The sequence below is a fragment of the Thalassophryne amazonica genome, chromosome 19, assembly GCF_902500255.1.
Source record: "Thalassophryne amazonica chromosome 19, fThaAma1.1, whole genome shotgun sequence".
In the NCBI taxonomy this organism is placed as follows: Eukaryota; Metazoa; Chordata; class Actinopteri; order Batrachoidiformes; family Batrachoididae; genus Thalassophryne; species Thalassophryne amazonica.
The window spans coordinates 27813555-27832455 of NC_047121.1; the positions used below are offsets into that span (position 1 = coordinate 27813555).

Below are 18901 nucleotides of genomic sequence, written 5' to 3' on the forward strand. Positions count from 1 at the left end.
AGCGATGTGTTGGAGCGTTCTTTTGTTTTTCATGATTCCATAATTTTTTCCTCAGAATTGAGTGATTCCATATTTTTTTCCCTCTGCTTGGTCTAAAAAAGTAACCGTTACTGACTGCCACAATTTTTTTTTTCCTGATTTCTTATAGTGTTTCTTAAAGCCAGAAAGTTGCCATTTGAAATGACTTTAGTTTTGTGTCATGTCTGTGATCTGCTTTTTTTCTACAAAATTAAACAACTGAATGAACATCCTCCGAGGCCGGTGATTCCATAATTTTTGCCAGGGGTTGTAATGGGCAGAAAACACTAAGTGAATTTCATGAAGAAATATTTCTCCATTCTAATATTTACATTTGCTGTTTAAAGCCATTTTATGTTTGTAAAATTGCAATGTAAAAACAGTGAAATACACCACTACCTCAATTTTGATTCATTGATATTTACATTTACCGTTACCTATCTTTTGTGTGTAATTTTGTTATAAATTTGATTGCAAAACAAAGTCTGCATGAAGGAATTCAAATGTGTTTGTCTTTTAACCAAGTATTTCCACTTAGTTTGGGGAAATCACCTCTTATAGTTCTGCTGGACAAACTTTAGCCCATTAAATATTACATTTGTAAGACATCAGCATTACAAAAACAAATGTTGGGCAACTGTTTTGATTAAAATGATTGGCATTTGGCTTATGTCTAAAACAGTTTAACCCAGGCAGTGCCAGGTACTCCAGCTAGTAATATATACAATACAATAATACAGTGAAATAATATATTTACTGTGAAACACATGCTGTCAGTGTTAACTGCGACTGTTTAACTTGACAACACTGAGGAGATGTTAGCTAAAATCCGGTTTATACTAACAAAAACAAATTTACCACTATTTGTACAAGGTTTCAGTAAGTATATAAGCTGAATATAATCTTATATTTGCTGTGAGTTCAAGTTTAAGGGCCCTTCACACACAGCACGATTGAGGCAAAATGGAGCATGAAGAAGGAGTCAAATGCCACTCGAGAAAAACTGGAGCTGCCTCAAACGCCTCTAACAGCTGTCGCTACAACCTTTCGCGCACGGCAGCAGCCGAAAGACAGCGAGTGCCCTGCGAATGCCCATTCGACTCCTCTCTCGGCAGGTGTCAGCCAAATTCCAGATGTTGCACACGAACATCCAACACCTGTCTGTGTATAAAATATTCTAAATGTTTAATTTTGTCTGAGTCTCTTCCAATAACCTGTTTAATAGGAATCTTTTATTATCATTGATAATAAATCTGATTTTTAAAAAGAAATATGAAATACTATATTCAAATAATAATATGATACAACATATCAATAAAAACATAGAACTGAATGACATAAAAAGTACTCATTATCAACTCAATCCTTTATTATGAAGTGTTTAATTTTGTCTGAGTCTCTTCCAATAACCTGTTTAATAGGAATCTTTATCATATAATTGATAATAAATCAGATTTGTAAAGCAATATGAAATACTATATTCAAATAATAATATGATACAACATATCAATAAAAACATAGAACTGAATGACATAAAAAGTACTCATTATCAACTCAATCCTTTATTATGAAGTGTTTAATTTTGTCTGAGTCTCTTCCAATAACCTGTTTAATAGGAATCTTTTTATTATCATATAATTGATAATAAATCTGATTTTTTTAAAGCAATATGAAATACTATATTCAAATAATAATATAATACAACATATCAGTAAAAACATACAACTGAATGACATAAAAAGTACTCATTATCAACTAAATCCTTTATTATGAAGTATTTTTGGGATTTATTTTCAAAACCTTTATTTTTAAGATTTTTTTGGGGACCACCCCAACACACGCACACACGCACGCACGCACACACACACACACACACACACACACACACACACACACGTCTGTAGCCTTGCACTATTCTTCTTCAAGCTTCAACACTTAATTCAATAACTAACATTGTTTTTCATTTCAATTTAAGAAAGCAAGGATTTAGTTTGTGGTTATCTCTTTACAAAACCCATTAAGGAACTCTATCACCAACTCCTACCAAGTTAGATAGTTAATGATAATGTCCTTGAACAGTGTGAAACACCAAACTGAACCATGTTCTTTATTAATTTGCAATGCAAGTGATATTTGCCCTCCCATAAAAGTATAAAAAAAAACTTCCTACAGGTACTGCACTAGTTAATATTAATGTGCAGAAAGCAACAGAGCCATAGTGCTCCACCAGATCTCAACAGCCTCACAGCCTCTGTGAAGAAGCTGTTTCTCAGTCTGGTGGTTCGGCACCTGATGCTCCGCAGCCTCTTGTCTGATGGGAGAGCAACAAACATCATGCTTGCTGGGTGGGTGGGGTCTTTTTTGATAATGGAGGTCATTTTTCTGCATCTATTTGTGTAAATGTCCGTGATGGTGGATAGGCTGCCCCCCACAATTCTCTGTGCAGCATTCATAGCCTTCTGCAGAGCAGTTGCTGTGCTCGACTTAACGGTGGAAAACATGAGAGTTAGATGAGATGTGGTGCAAAAAGATGGACCTGAGTTTGAATGGATGAGATAAACTTAACTTGGAGTAAATCCTATAATGTTGCAAAGCAAGAAAATGCATTAAATTTCTTAGCAGTGTAAGCTCATGTGCTTTGAGTTTTGGTGCTCTAGTGAGGAGGAAAGGTAGCTGTGACAGTTAACACTGTATCACATTGCTCATCCTTCTGAGGAGGTTCATGCTACTGTGCCGGAAAGAAGGCACTGGCAGTACGTTCACAGAGAGCAAACAGCTTTTTAGACATTCAATCAGGACGGTGTGAAGCTGCAGTCCTTGTAGACCAGACTATTTTGGGAGTGTTACAACAAGATAGCTGGATGGCTGACATACCTTGAGGCCAGTCAACGTGGTCAAGACTCACACAAGATCCTGATCTGCAAGAAACAGAAACAACACGAGTGATGGGGTGTATGCTGATTCCAATTTTTGACCCTCACAGCTCAGTCAGAATTTAAACATCAATTCAGCTGAAGAAGAAAGGAGGCAGGAAGAAAGAGAAATGGGATGTTGAAGACTCAGAAACTAAATACGATGAGCCTAAAGTTGGGGACATCTATCTACATGCCAAAGGCTGGACATTAGACAAACATCTCAATGTCTACAGGCCATGTTGTCACAAAATGTATCAATTACATTATTGCTCCTGAGATGATGAAGACTTCAAATGAGAATGTAATACTGCCTCTAATATCACATTAAGGAAAAGTGTCCTATCATAACCTTGGCTACAAGTAAGGCTCGAACAAATAGTTACATACAAGTTTAATGTGCTTAATGTCATAATGCTTTAATGTCATGAAGCTTACTAATCTGTACACCTGGGGTCTGCATTGACCCCACCAAAGCCACTTGTTTTTTAATGCGATTAACATGTTTTTTTTTTTTTATTTATGCCATTCTTGCAGGTATCTGTAATAGGACTAGATAGTATCACTTTGCAATTATTAAAAAAGACTTGAGTAACTGACTGATGAACCACGTTTCACTTTGAAACACTTGAGAATTTTTCCCTCTATTTGAACATGATTTTTAAATACAAAAATAAATAAATAATCAATACTCCCTGCAGTGGCTCTGATGCAAATACACTCTGACTTTTATTGTGCCTGCAGCAAAGACCAATAGCTAGACCAAGATTCTCAATCCATTGGCACACATGTACATTAATATCCTGGGTGTAAATTCTCAAACACTGCAGACTCCTGCGCATGTGACGTGCGTCTTCAACCGTATCTGCAGTGTGTTTCAGGTATGAGGTGTTACAAACAACGCAATACACACTGAGAAACCAATCTGAGCCTTCAGACCAAAATGTATTTCCAAAAATACACATTTAATCACATTTCAAACCACTTACAAATAAGGCTTGAAATGGATTTGGGAAAAACCGGAGTTCATGCAAATTTGACTGTTCAGACTTGCAACACAAAATCCGATTCAAATGGGATATGCGCATAAACTGGATTTTTACTGGCAATCTGAACAAGACCTCAGACCAGTAGTCTCAAACTGGATCCAGAAAGAGTTGAGAGGTTTCAGGTTCTCACTGCAAACTTAAAACACATCAGGTGATCACGATGATGGCAACAAAAATCAGCATGTGCAGAATTTTGTGAGTTATGAGGTATACTGAGGTGTATTACATGAATGTACGTACACATGCATGTGTGTGTATCAGGAATGAGTCAGGAATTATGCATGCCATAGCTCAAAAAGGGCCACAGGGCACAGAGGGCCTCTGCCCCAATAGACGGAGACATGCAAAGGGAAAGGAGCAATACTCCGCATTACCAGGAGGCGACCACCAGGTGATTTCACCGTCAAGCACCTTGTCTCTGCTCACCCCAGTACCCCAGCCTGAGGCCCCCGTGTTTTTGTGACCTACCTCTCGGGGCTGCTGTGCTGCGGCGGTAATCTGCTGAGCTGAAGTGTGGCGTCGCTGATTTGGGGCCTGACAGGTGATGGCAGACACTGACGGAGTTCTACATTCACTCTGGGATTAGCTGGAAAACAGGAAAACAGACGGCTATGAAAACAATCTGGACACGTGGATTTGTTTAAGATGGTGACAGAATCAGGAAGCGTTTGCTCAGATCACACAGATTCCAGTGGAACCACTCAAACCTGTTTGGTTTATAAGTATGTTCCTTCTTATCTCTCTGTCTTCATCTGCATCTCACGACACATCCATCCCAACTCTTTAGTCTGATATCTTGCCGTTTTCTACTTCATGTCTTGCAGTTTTCTGTCCCCGTCATCAGTTAAGTCTGTCTCCCTCTTCCCTGGAGCGATGTCTCCCAGTCTCCTAACCTGTCTCTTGGTGCTCTGTCGTTTTCGGTCTCCAGTCCTATTGTTAATAATCATTAGAGAATAGTAATCCTGTTATCATGTCGAGCTTTCTAAATACTTTCCGCTCATCAGCAGAGCAAACACAGCTTTAATATTTCTGTCTTGTTAAAGATGGCAAATGGCTCTCGTTAAGGAAGATACCAATCACAGCTGAGCTCCTCAGGTGTAATTAAAATGATGGCAGTTCCCCCATTAAATGCAGGCTAATTCATAAGCAATCAACAACATACACAGAGAGCAATTAGAGGGAAACACTGACACTCAGTGTGTGTGTGAGGGAGAGAGAGGGAGAGGGAGAGGGAGAGGGAGAGAGAGAGCGAGAGAGACTAGACAATAGTACACTGCCCTCTGGTGGTAACAGGTAGAAAAACCAAGTGGTCAAAATGACAGGTGGAAAGACACACACACACACACACACACACACACACACACACACACACACACACACACACACACAGCAACTTGTGAATTAGTTGTGAATTAATAAATGCAGCACACATAATTCCAAAAAAAATAAAATAAAACAAAATAAAATAAAAAAAATAATGTTTATGGAGACGCTGAAACCTGGACCTACCAATATCAACCAATTTCAAGTACTTTCCATCTTGTGCCACCTATAGGCAGGAACAGCAACAGCATCAGTAATTCCAATGTGCAGCTTTAAAAAAAAAAAAAAAAAAAAAAAAAAAAAATTCTAGTCTGGGAAACAGAAGGATCTCACAGGTCATATTAAATGAGAATGAGTCTGGCTATACTGTGCTAGTAAAAATCACCTCTAGGCAAAGAAAACATGAGTGAGACAAGTGTGAACTTTCAATGCAAAGACAAACTGATGAGGGCGGACAGAATGAGGTGAAGGTGTGTAAACATGAGTGGAATGTGTCATCTAGCGCAAAAGTCTGTTTCGTTCAGTTTGACTGTGTATCATGACAGCATGAAGGCTTAACGGTTAGCGCATCGAGAAGGCCACAGGTTCCAATCTGTCTTGATCCTATCTGCATGGGATCTGATGTTGAATAAGGTTTTGTTACACCCCCCACCCACCCCACCCCCTCCCCCCCAACAGACAGGCTGCCAGTCTATCGCAGGACAACGGTGAATCTGGAAAGTATTCACAGCGCTTCACTTTTTCCACATTTTGTTAGGTTACAGCCTTATTCAAAAATGGAGTAAATTAATTTTTCCCTTCAAAATTCTACTTACAACACCTCATAATGACGACATGAAAAAAGTTACATTTCTTTTTGGCAAATTTCTTAAAAACAAGAACAGCAGCAACAACAACAACAATGAACCAAGAAATCACATGTACATGAGTTTTCACACCCTTTGCTCAGTACTTTGTTGATGTACTTTTGGCAGCAATTCTAGCCTCAAGTCTTCTTGAATATGATGCCACAGAATATGAGGCCACTCTACCATACCGGCCTTATTGGTGGATTGCTGCAGAGATGGCTGTCCTTCTAGAAGGTTCTCTTCTATCCATAGAGGAATGCTGGACCTCTGACAGAGTGACCATCGGGTTCTTGGTCACCTCCCTGACTAAGGCCCTTCTCCCTTGATTGCTCAGTTCAGACATGCGGCCAGTTCTCGGAAGAGTCTTGATGAATCTGAACGTCTTCCATTTACAGATGATGGAGGCTAGTGTGCATTTTGGGACCATCAAAGCAGCAGAAATGTTTCTGTACTCTTCCCCAGACTTGTGCTTCAAGACAATCCTGTCTTGGATGTCTACAGACAATCCCTTTGACTTCATGCTTGGTTTGTTCTCTGACATGCACCTGTCAACTGCAGGACATTATATGTAGACAGGTGTGTGTCTTTCCAAATCATGTCCAGTTTACCCCAGGTGGACTCCAATTAAAGTGTAGAAACATCTCAAGGATGATCAGCGAAAACAGGATGCACCTGGGCACAGTTTTGAGCTTCATGGCAAAGGCTGTGAATACTTACGTACATGTGAATTCTTAGGTTTTTTTATTTTTATTTTCAATAAATGTGCAAAATATGAAAAATGTGCCATGGCACCAGTTATGTCAACAAAAGATCAACAGAAGTAAACTGGAATGTGAGAAGAGTAGAAAATGCAAACAAGAAGAGGATGGGCTTCAACGTCAAGGCTTCAAGGCTTCAACGTCTGGTGGACTTCGGAGTGATTTTCTGGGAGTGATACTACTTCTTACTTCTTTCAAATGGGCAAAAGAAGTGCCTGGCAAGTGGTTACTGAAGCATTCCTCTATGTCTCATGTTTTTTTTTTTCTTTCGTGTTCCCGTGACGAAATGAGTCAAATTTTCGTGATGCGTTTTTTTTTTACTCACCCTAACCTTAACTATAACCTAATCTTACTCCTTCCCCCAACCCTAACCATAACCACCCCCCCGCTTCACTTTTAATTTTGTGCAGCCATCACGGAATGAATTAGAATGAATTTGTGCTGCCGTAATGAAAATGAGGCGCTTTTCGTTACAATATCACGAATCAACAGATTAATCTAAATTTCGTGCTGCTGAATCACAACTTGCCATGAGATGAGGATGATTTTGAAACACCCCTATCATGTGCTTGAAATGGAGTCACCTCAATTCAAACAAGTGTTCAAGCTGTTTGAACTGAGTTTGAACTGAGGTGACTTCACAATTGTTCTGTATGATAAAACAAGCAATGAAACTGATGTAAATGTTACCAGGCACAAACTGTTCACCAAGAGATGCAGAGCTCTGGAGAATATTCCACCTACCAAAATTATCATTAGTGCAGGCTATTATGTAAAATTATCTGTATATACCCATTGCTAATTTCTCACAACATACAGTGAAGCAAATAAGTGTTTGATCTACTGTCGATTTTGCAAGTTTTCCCACCTACAATGAATGGAGACGTCTGCAACTTTTATCATAGGTACACTTCAACTGTGAGAGACAGAATAAAAAAAATAAAATAAAATAAATCAGAAAATCACATTCTATATTTTTTAAATAAATAATTTGCATTTTTTGCATTAAATAAGTATTTGATACAATAGAAAAACAGATCTTAACCCATTTTGCCCCACTGGCAACAATTATTGCCAAAGTGTATCACTGTCATTTTCTACTCACAATAAAAAAATCTCAAATTTTTCACTCATAAAAAAAAACTGGGCATAAACCGGTTAATATTTGGTACAGAATCATTTGTTTCCAGTTACAGAGGTCACACGTTTCCTGTAGAGCTTGACCAAGTTTACACACTACAGCAGAGATTTTGGTCCACTCCTCCATACAGATCTTCTGCAGATCTTTCAGGTTTGGAGTTTCAGCTCCCTCGAAAGATTTTCTACAGGATTCAGGTCTGGAGACTGGCCAGGCCACTCCTGGACCTTGAAATGCTTCTTACAGAGCCCCTCCTTAGTTGCCCTGACTGTGTGTTTCGGGTCATTGTCATGCTGGAAAACCCAGCCATGACCCATCTTCAATGCTCTTGCTGAGGGCAGGAGGTAGCCAAAATCTTGGGATTTCACCCACACCCACCCACACAGCATGAAGATTCCAGTCTTCCCAGCATTAGTGATGTTACAGGCTGTTCTTGTGTCTTTTTAAAAGTTTTGCTGGTGGCTCAGAGTGAGAATATCATCTCATCCAGACATGACGGACAGATTGCAGATCAGAGAGTGATTCTAGGTGAGCAGGTGGTTTCAGAAGGAGTGTGGTTCATGTCAAAACAGATGAATTACTGTTGAATTATTTCCTCATCAAGCCTCTTCATCTGCCTCACTTTGAAACTTTTCTCATTTCCTTTCATCCTCTCTCCTCCACCCACTGATCTTCTTGTAGACTCAGAGCTAATTGAGTGAGGTAGCCCTTCTTATTATTCATGTACAATTACCGATCTGATAATGTGCTTAAATCCTTCTAAATGACCATTCATGCCTCGTGTTCGCTCGCAGCCGCCTTTGAAGTCTCGTCAAAGATGGAAAATCTGCACAAAAAGGGGAAAAAATACAAAGGCCAATCAGAGGACCAATCTTCATTAACCAATAATGACAGGGAAAGGGGGAGGTGAGGAACGGATGGCTCTTCCCCTCAACTCTTCATCATATAATATAAACTAAACTCCATTAATTTTTTAAGCTGTATTTAATACATTTTCTGCAGGAAAAAAAAGAGAAGAAAGTTTCCTGGCGTTTTGCTTGCACCCGCGCTCTGTCATCTGTATTCCAGCTGACTTGATGAATATTAATAACGGTGTTAGGCTGATTAAATGGGCTTCAGCTGAAATCCCACCACAATCCGGCTATGATCTGCCCCGCCGTGCCGCTGCCACTGCCGCTCGCATGAATTTAGACACCAACATTAAGCTGTGGAGAGCTGCAACTTAACGCAAAGCGTAACACACATACATATATGCATATACCCACATAGGAACAGAGATGCACACGTAGTAAACAGAAAGCCACAATATGCATCTACGCATGATGTGGGCATGAAGCACGCACACTACATGCTGCACTCTCTATCAACCATCTTGTGGCCAAACATGAATTATGACCTTTTCTGAAAAAGTTTCAACCAGCAAACCTCAAACTCTACAGTTTCTGGGAACAACAGTTTAGTTTATTACAGGCTAAAGGTAAAATAAAGGATGTACAGAAACATAAAAGCAAAAATAAAGGGAGATGATGTGAGGATGAAGTCAAATATACATTGTGTTTGAAAATGAGTTCCACATTCTGCATTATTTTTTGGCAGGAAATATAACCTATCATTCTGATAATTCAACTACCTATGAACTGCATTGTTGATCTCCAAAACGCTTATTTTCTTTAAATGCTTTAAATGCGTAAACTTAGATAACTGTTTTTGTTAAACGACACTGTCAGCTTTAGAGGATGATACAAGTTCATTTTCATGGCTGCATGAATCTGTCACCCCCTTTCTTCACCACTAGCTCAAACAACACTTCACAGTAGGGCAGCAACTAATGATTATTTTTGTAATTGATTATTCAATTCTTTTTTTTTATTAATCAGTTAATGTAATGATTATTTTTATTATGATTAGTCAATCTTTTGAACCATGTCAATTCATGTGTGTGATTTACCACCAGTAAATTATACACATGAATTCTACCAAAATCTTTCAACCTTCATTTGAAATATTTTGTCATAAAAACTAGTTATTTTACAAATTAAAAAATCCCAACATATAAAGGATACAATGTGACAAAAAATAAGAAGGCAGTCATGGGGGAAATACAGAAGAAGCTTTTTCTCTGCCCGAGATACAAAAAGACAGAAAATATCATCTGAACACATTTCATCTAAGGGATGAAATTAATTACTTTCACTAGCAAATCATTATCTATTATTTTCTGGATTAATCCATTTGTTAATCCAGTTAGTTGGTCCATAAATGGGCAGAAAATAATGAAAAATAACAATCACACTTTCTCAAAGCACAAGATGACGTCCTCAAATGTCTTGATCTGTCCACATCCCAACGATATGTCAGTTTATTACCAGAGAGTCGTAAACAAATTAGAAAATATGAACATTAAAATAATCTGAAATGTGAGAATTTGGACACTTCAAAAATAGACTCCAACTGAAAACAAAAAATGTTGTGGATTCATTTAACAACTGATTAATCACGGCAGTTTTACTTTGTAATAGGTAATGGTTGCGTACTTTGATGTGAAGGCTAAAAATTTAAAGATGCTGTTCTCATGTTTATCTCTGTTGTGTAACAGGCAGTTAGTAGGTCGTCTGTCCACACAAATTATAAGTTCATTACACTTTTCTTCATTAGAAATAATTTTATAGTGATCCCTTATCATGGCTGATTTATCACCCAGCCATATTTCTAATACAAATCAACTTGCTTCATGAACATTCTCTAAATGAGTACCGATACAAACATATTGAAAGTTGACAGAATGCCGCAGATTGCTAAATTACCATAAAGAAAACAATGACTGGAGAACAAACTGCAGAAAGAGAGAATTATTATCACCGCAACCGTTTTTCAGTGAGAAATGCCAAGAAATAAAATTATTTTAATGTCCAATAAAAATTTACTTCATAATTCAATTTGTTTTAAAGTGCTTCTGTTTGGGCCCCAGATTTATTACAGATGCCTGTAATTTTACAGCCCTCACTTCTAAAAGTGCCTTCTCATAGTTAAGGGATGCAACAGCCTCAAGATATTACAATTAACCCACTTTCTTCAAGAAAAAAAAATACAAAAAGATGTTATAAGTCATTTTTATTGACTGATTTGCATCAGTATTCTGTACCCACCTGTACTTTGACTGTAGGGATGGAAATCTATTTTCGAAGAGAAAAACAGGATTTCTGCATGTGTAACATTCACATCTCTGTGACTGGCACTAAAATACCGCCAAGTGGTTCGATACAGCCGTGTCAAGAAATTGCCCACAACCTGAAACAAATCTCTGCCTGTGCTGAAGATATAAGAGAGAGGGACGGACAGATTCCAGAACACAGAGTACTGAATAGCTGCCGCTCTGCTCTCTCAAAATAAACATTTGTTGGGTGTGTGTGTGTGTTGTAGCCCACCCTGCTTGAAACTAAAACAGCACAAAGGCTGAGGAATCCTTGTGTGAGTGTGTGGACCACCCACTCAGCCGTTTAAAGATAGTTCACACGACCGTCTCTTCCATCTCCTGCCGTATTCACATGCACTCCTCTCGTGTGGCTACACGACTATCCCACTGATCTGTGTGTGTATGTGTCAAGATGTATAGGAGCATCTGACTGAACAGTTACTGTCAGAGAATGCCTGATCCACTGCACATCATCAATAAAATTTAATGGACATGAATTAATCTGTTAGACTGGCAGCATTTGTGCTGCTGCGCCAGCTCCATCTTTCCACACCTTTTGTCGTTGGTAATATACAATGGACCATGGACGTGGTATTCTAACACTGGTGGTGTAGCTGAGAAGACCAATCATGTTCTCATGGGTAGACCCTGGAGACTCCAGGAACTGTAGGGACTATAGAAGTGCCCGGGATGTGAACACTGACCACAGACTCCTAGCTTCCCCAACAACTCAGCTGAAGTCTCCCAGACTGCCATCTGTTCAGTGTCTCGGCCTTAATCTAGCTAGTCTTCAGGATCAGTGTGAATGCCATTGGTTGTATGTGAAGGACTTGCAAACACAAAGACAACAAGTGACCAATGTGGAATGTCTATGTTCTTCAGTGACGAGACCCCTAAAGCTGCCAGAGGTTGCTGTTCATAGGAGTAGGTGCTCAATCTCAGGGGGCACTGAGGGCAACACTGGTTCTCAATCTTTGTACAATGAGTACCACCTTAGAAATATTTGGTTTTCTAAGTACCACCATTACAACTGGAATTAAAATAATTCAATTAAACACAAATTATTTTTATAGTGCCAAGTCATAACAGTCGGCCCAAGTCACTTCTCAAGGCTACGTTCCAGTCTTACCAACTCCCAGAGCAAGCACATTGAGAACAATGCTGAGGAAAAACTCCCTGAAAGAATTAAACTGTACAAAGATCGAGGCTAGTATAGAGCGATTTGCACATCTTGACTCACTCACTGCATTGTGGGATCTTGGTTACAACACAGCAGCTCAAAAAAGCAGAAAACCATATGGATTACTATGATTTAGATCGGATTAAACGAAAGTTGATGTCTTAAAGCATTTTTACATTCATTGTTGACTACCTGTGACATCCAGGACTGCTTCAACGCTGTAAAGAACTGATTTCTTTCACATACACAGCATCGCTCCAGAATCTACAGTACGTTTTGACAGAGGAGGACAGAGAATTTGTCAAAATGGCTGCATGTCCCTGCAAACTAGAGAGTGGATCTGATCCAGGCACGACAGGTTGCATTCGTACACGTCATCACAAAAACACTGAACGTATGGAACTTTTGTTGAACAGTGTCATAGCTCTGCTTCTACAACCTCAGCCACTCATAATTAATGACATGTCAATGTTGTTAACAGTGTAATTTAACATACTTTTTTGTCTTAGTGGATCATTAATGGGATTTATTTTTGCCATGAGTAGAATGGTGAAGGGATGACAGATGGTGTTACGTTTGTGTCATGTGCAGCCGACCTGTTGGCCCCAGCACGCAGTGTAAATAAAGTCTCGATCTGACTTGTTGCATCCTTTCAGATGGATTCATCATCACAGCCTGACGTAAACTGTTCTCCACATAAGACACCCTTGTTTTGGAAGACGACGTCTGGAAATACTTCCTTATTGTGGATATTGCTTGTGAATAAACAAAGAAGGGTGTGTTAAAATCTTGAGAATAATTAAATAACGCACACCTACATGAATTAACAATGACTGCCCTTTTACATGTAACATAACAGGCCTACACGCATGTAGGAGATTGACACATTTGTCTGTTACAGCAGAAACTGATTCGCAGCTCTGTATCTGAAGCATGTATTAGCACAGTGCGGCTCTTATGAAGCACTGATTCATTTCGTTTCGCTTCCAGACCTGAGACTGATGCTTATGAAGCATTGCTTCATTTTGCTTCATTTGCTGAACTGGGTCCGACTCATATGAGACACTGCTTCACTTCGTTTTGTTTCCTTTCAGCAGAGAGTGGTGTCAGATCAGTTTCATTTAAGTGTCGAAGCTGTAAAGCCGTTAAATCCGTCAAATCCTTCATTATGAATAGTCTGCTCCATTTGGTTGTATTGATTCAATGAAAAGTTGTTGAGTTAGCCTTAACCTTATTTGAAATAAAGTAGGTGACTTAACTGCACCATAAAAAATGAGTTTGTTCGGTTGACTCAGCCTACCCCCAGAAGGAGCCCACGTACCACCAGTGGTACACGCACCACAGTTTGAGAACTATGGGGTCTAGAAGATTCAGAGTACATGGCTCGAATGTAATTCTGGGCTGTATAGGGAGCTGAGAAAGCAGGATGTGATGGTGCCAGGGGTAGACAAGGAGGCATTTGTTAAAAGACTATAAACTATCTGTAGTCTGTAACCCTCAGCCTGATTCCAGAGTAACTGAAGTATACTGCATTCCTCCAAACCTACACACCATTTAAAAATACTCTGTTTTGGTCCACTGGCTGCTCTCCACTGCAAAGACAAAGTGAAAGGATGCACACTTTAAGTGAATCAAGTTTAACTGTTACTATCACTACTTATTTGGATTCAATCAGAAACAGAGGGAACACCCTGAATTTGAAAATCTACATGATGGTGCAGCACCATTGTTCCACTGCTTAGGGAGAGCCCTGGCACTATTGATATTGTCGTTTAAATATGTAAATGTACTTTTTATCTAATTACTCAATCAATAAAATAATCGACAGAATGCCCAATTCCAAAAATATTCGATAGCTGCAGCCCTATCACGAACCTTAACTTTACAGATGATGCTGTGCTCTTTGCTGAATCAATAGATGTCCTGATGGTAGTACTTGAGAAGGCTGAAAAGTCAGTGTCTGGGTTTACAATCAGCCTGGGTCAAGACTAAAGATTCAGGCTCACAATGACTGCTGTTCTACCTTTGAAACGTAGCGAAGATTCATCCCATCCTGTCTAGCTGATGCAGAGACTCTGATCCATGGATTTGTCTCTTCTAGACTGAACTACTGCAATGTTCTATTCTCTGGTTTACCGCAGTCCAACATTAGGGGTCTCCATTTGGTTCAAATTGCTGCTGCCAAAGCTTAGACAAGAAGCAGAAAGTCTGATCAAATTACACCAATTTTGGTGTCTCTTCACTGGCTTCTGGGATTTGTGAGGTCAGATTTTTAGGTTCTGTTACTAACCTGTAAAATTATTCATGGACTAGCACCACTTAGCTGATGTAATTATACCCTACATACCAGCCCAGGCTTTGCGTTCTCAAGACGCAGGACTAGTTTGTGTCTTTAGGATGAATAAAAACTCTGCAGGTCACAGAGCCTTCTCTTATCATGCACCTGTTTTGTGGAATGATTTCCCTGCAGAGATAAAAAAAAAAAAAAGTCAGATTCTGTCCAGAGATTCAAGTCCAAACTGAAGACGCATCTATTCTCCCTCTCATTTGGCTAGCATACTGGCATAGTATTGGAACTATGTTTCCTATCCCTTTAACTCATCTTATTAGTAATGGAAGCAGGTCTTGGCCTCACTTCATCTAAATTCTGGGTCTGTTTGTGAAGTTCAACTGTAGTTGCTGGCGATCACCTTAGCATTCTCTCTGCTTCCCTGTCGATTTACTGCTGGTGAACTCATACCTTAGGTGCAGTTATTTCCAGCTGACTGATTCTGCTGTTTCTCTTTCTGTCCAATGGACTGACGACATCGCGCAAGGCTGATGGCTGCACACCACAGGACGCTGGACTGACCACGAGATGCCCTGGCTGAAGCAGATGCAGCACACTGCACTGCAGTCTGCTTTTTGAATGTATTCTTCCATAAGGACAGCTTGTGCTGCAGCCCACTGAGGACGCAATGGAGAGACGCCGGCCCCGCACCCCAGAGCGCTAGAGTTATCTCACGATGCCCTGCCTGTGGCGCTAATGACTGCGTGCTCATCTCAATAATGCATTTTGTTTTAGATGCTAATCTGGTTTTTCCTGTTTCTTCAGCTTTGTAAAACTTTGTGAAATCCTTGTAACTGTTAGAAAGGCCAAAGCAGTCGGTCACCTCTCTGAGTCTGGTCTGCTCGAGGTTTCTTCCTCAGCATCATCAGAGTTTTTCCTTGCCTTGAAGCAGCTTTGTTGTAATTTGGCTCTATATAAATAAAATACATTGGAATTAAACTGAAATTGAAAGACTTAACCCTCTGGGGTCCGAGGGCATTTTTTGGACAGTTCACTGTCATTGCTGTCATTGCTTTTCCTCCTAATTTTGGAGGAAACACAAATAAATAAATAAAAATAAACCACACAAAGACACACACAGTGCCAAAATGGCAACAAAGACAGTGTCCACAACAACTACAAAAACATCAAATCGTGCTTAGTGGGGGAAAGGAGAGCATGATGATAACAGCAGTTGCGGTATTATCCAGAGTGAGCAGGTATACTGATAGCATGAGCTACTATGTGCAGAGTGGGACAGATATATTGAGATAGATGATAAATTGAATAAATATAAGGAGTTGCAGCAAAAGGATCAACTAGACAAGAGTCAGCACCACCAACAGGGAAGGCATGACCGAGGGAACTCAGATCAATGACGTCATGGAGAGGGGCATCAAACAATACCACATGCAGGAACAGACTGGCCTGTGAAGATAAGACATACACCCCAGCCCCTTAGCCCCGACAACAGACAGGGCCCCAAACTCCAGAGAGAGGCTGGGCCAATGCACCATATGAGACCACCCAGCGTCGCAAGAGAAGGCAATGTCCCTGAGCACCACTGCAGTGCTGGACCCAACAGGAGGGCATTCCATAGCTATTGGGCACACGCCAAAACCATCAAAACCAGCCACCTACTGGAAGGTGATCCCCCCATGCCCCACCAGTCAGGAGAGTGGGGGCTTGAAGACTGCAATGTCTTAAGTGATTGCATTGTGTGTGTTGTATCGGATAACAGTGCTTCAAATATACATGCAAATTATAAATTGTCTGTCAAGTCTTACAGTGTTTATCAATGTTGCTCTTCTTGCCAAACTAGTACTGCCAAACCTCTGGTGTTCTTTCATCTTTCTTTGTGGCAGTTATGTCTGTTGCACCGTTGTGTTCTTTTCCATCATCCTGATTTTTTGGCGTGATGGTTTTGCCATTTTCTGATTCTGTTTCGCAGCACAGAAAAACACTGGCAGTAAACAGGCATAGCTGAAGATATTGTTCCATTATTTGTTAATAATAGCTGAAGCTTTAAAACAAATGGCTTTGTGTATTGTCAACAGTTTAATGACTGAAGTTCTTTGTTTTGTCATAATTTATTTTCTACCACATTAAGTATTGTTTTAATTTCTTAAGTATTGCATAAATGATAATTACTCCGCCCTAAGGCTTATAAATACTGTCAATATTTTTATAGCTGCTAAAAAAAATAAAACTAGTACAACTAATATGTCAATCAAGAGTATAATTACTATCACTTCTTCTACAATGCAGTGCGTTTTCATATTATATATATATATATATATATATATATATATATATATATATATATATATATAAACCCTAAGAAATCACATGTATGTAAATATTCACAGCCTTTGCCATGAAGCTCAAAATTGAGCTCAGGTGCATCCTGTTTCCATTGATCATCCTTGAGATGTTTCTACAGCTTAATTGGAGTCCACCTGGGGTAAATTCATTTGACTGGACATGATTTGGAAAGACACACACGTCTACATATAAGGTGCCACAGTTAACAGTGCATGTCAGAGCACAAACCAAGCATGAAGTCAAAGGAATTGTATGTAGACCTCCAAGACAGGATTATCTCAAGGTACAAAAATAGGGAAGAGTACAGTAACATTTCTGCTGCGTTGATGGTCCCAAAGAGCACAGTGGCTTCCATTATCCATAAATGGAAGACGTTCGGATCCACCAGGACTCTTTATAGAGCTGGACGCCTGTCTAAACTGAGCAATCGGGGGAAAAGGGCCTTAGTCAGGGAGGTGACCAAGAACCCAGTGGTCACTCTGTTAGAGCTCCAGCAATTCTTTGTGGACAGAGAAGAACCTTCCAGACGGACAACCATTTATGCAACAATCCACCAATCAGGCCTGTATGGTGGAGTGGCCAGACACAAGCTACTCCTCAGTAAAAGGCACATGGCAGCCTGCCTGGAGTTTGCCAAAAGGCCAAAATTCTCTGGTCTGATGAGACAAAGATAGAACTCTTTGACGTGAATGCCAGGCGTCACGTTTGAAGGAAACAAGACACCATCACTACAGTGAAGCATGGTGGTGGCAGCATCACACTGTGGGGATGCTTTTCAGCAGCAGTAACTGGGAGACTAGTCAGGACTAGGGATGGGTATTGATAAGATTTTATCGATATCGATGCCATTATCGATTCTACTTATCGATCCGATTCGTTATCGATTCCCTTATCGATACCTCTTGAGAATTTTGTACTAAAAGTAGGCTTTACAGGTTTTCTATGTATTTCATTGAGTCTTAAAGTAAATAAATATGAAATTGGTCACTGTATCCTTGATCTCTGGACATAAAAAAAATGGTGTTTCGCTTTGAAGTTATTAATTCCGACTGGACTCTATCATTCTAACTTGACTTGGCAGAGAGCCGCGCAGCATTTGGAGCTGTGTGAACAGAACGGAGGACGATTCTCGTTTCTTTCTTGCAACAAGACAGGAGTCTCAGTTAGTGACTTTAATCCGCACAAAAGTGACTCACGATTGACATATTCAGGGATGAAAGTGGTGAAAAACAATAAAGCTGAAACCCAAAATTACCCCCCAATACCACCTGCACGAAAATGTTTGAATTCTAGAAGCTCTGAAATCCAATCTGGGACTATTCCAGACAATAAACTGCAGTGAGTGCAGCATCCATTTTGGTGAGAAAAAAAACAACTTTCCTTATTCAAAGTCATTCCAGTAGTATTCTGCTCTTACAAGGATGCAGCGGTTTCTAGTTTGGCAGATAGTTCTGGAGGAAATCACTGAAGAAATTAACACACTGAAAATATGGTTTGACCAAAACAAACTGTCAATAAACTTAAATAAGACAGGGATGAAATGGAGGTGTAAGAGTCACTAGATGTTCACAGGAAACACTTATTTATTTCTGTATGTATGTATGTATGTATTTATTTATGTATGTTCATTGTTAGTTGGTTTTATATTTTCTGTTGTTTCTATTCAGGTTCTTTTTGTCTCTTTCTCTAAAATTGTATATAATAACTAATCATTAGATTATTAATATATAAACAAAATAAATTTAAAAAATATTACAATTTGTAATACATTTGACTCTTTTACGCCAACAAACGCTTATTATACAGAAAACAAATGCACCCGAAGGTGATGACAGCTGCAACTGCGTAA

At 39.5% G+C, this 18901-nt stretch overlaps 1 protein-coding gene across 3 annotated transcripts in view; it reads right to left on the reverse strand.

Annotated features, from left to right (window-relative positions):
• mipol1 (mirror-image polydactyly 1) overlaps nucleotides 1–18901 on the reverse strand; it is a 168784-nt gene that overhangs the window by 112361 nt on the left and 37522 nt on the right. For all 3 annotated transcript variants that reach the window (XM_034195481.1, XM_034195480.1, XM_034195479.1), the window contains 2 exons: nucleotides 4448–4565; nucleotides 2893–2936 (listed from right to left, as the gene is read on the reverse strand). In XM_034195481.1, the coding sequence (XP_034051372.1) occupies nucleotides 2893–2936; nucleotides 4448–4565 (162 nt within the window). The remainder of the gene's footprint in view (nucleotides 1–2892; nucleotides 2937–4447; nucleotides 4566–18901) is intronic.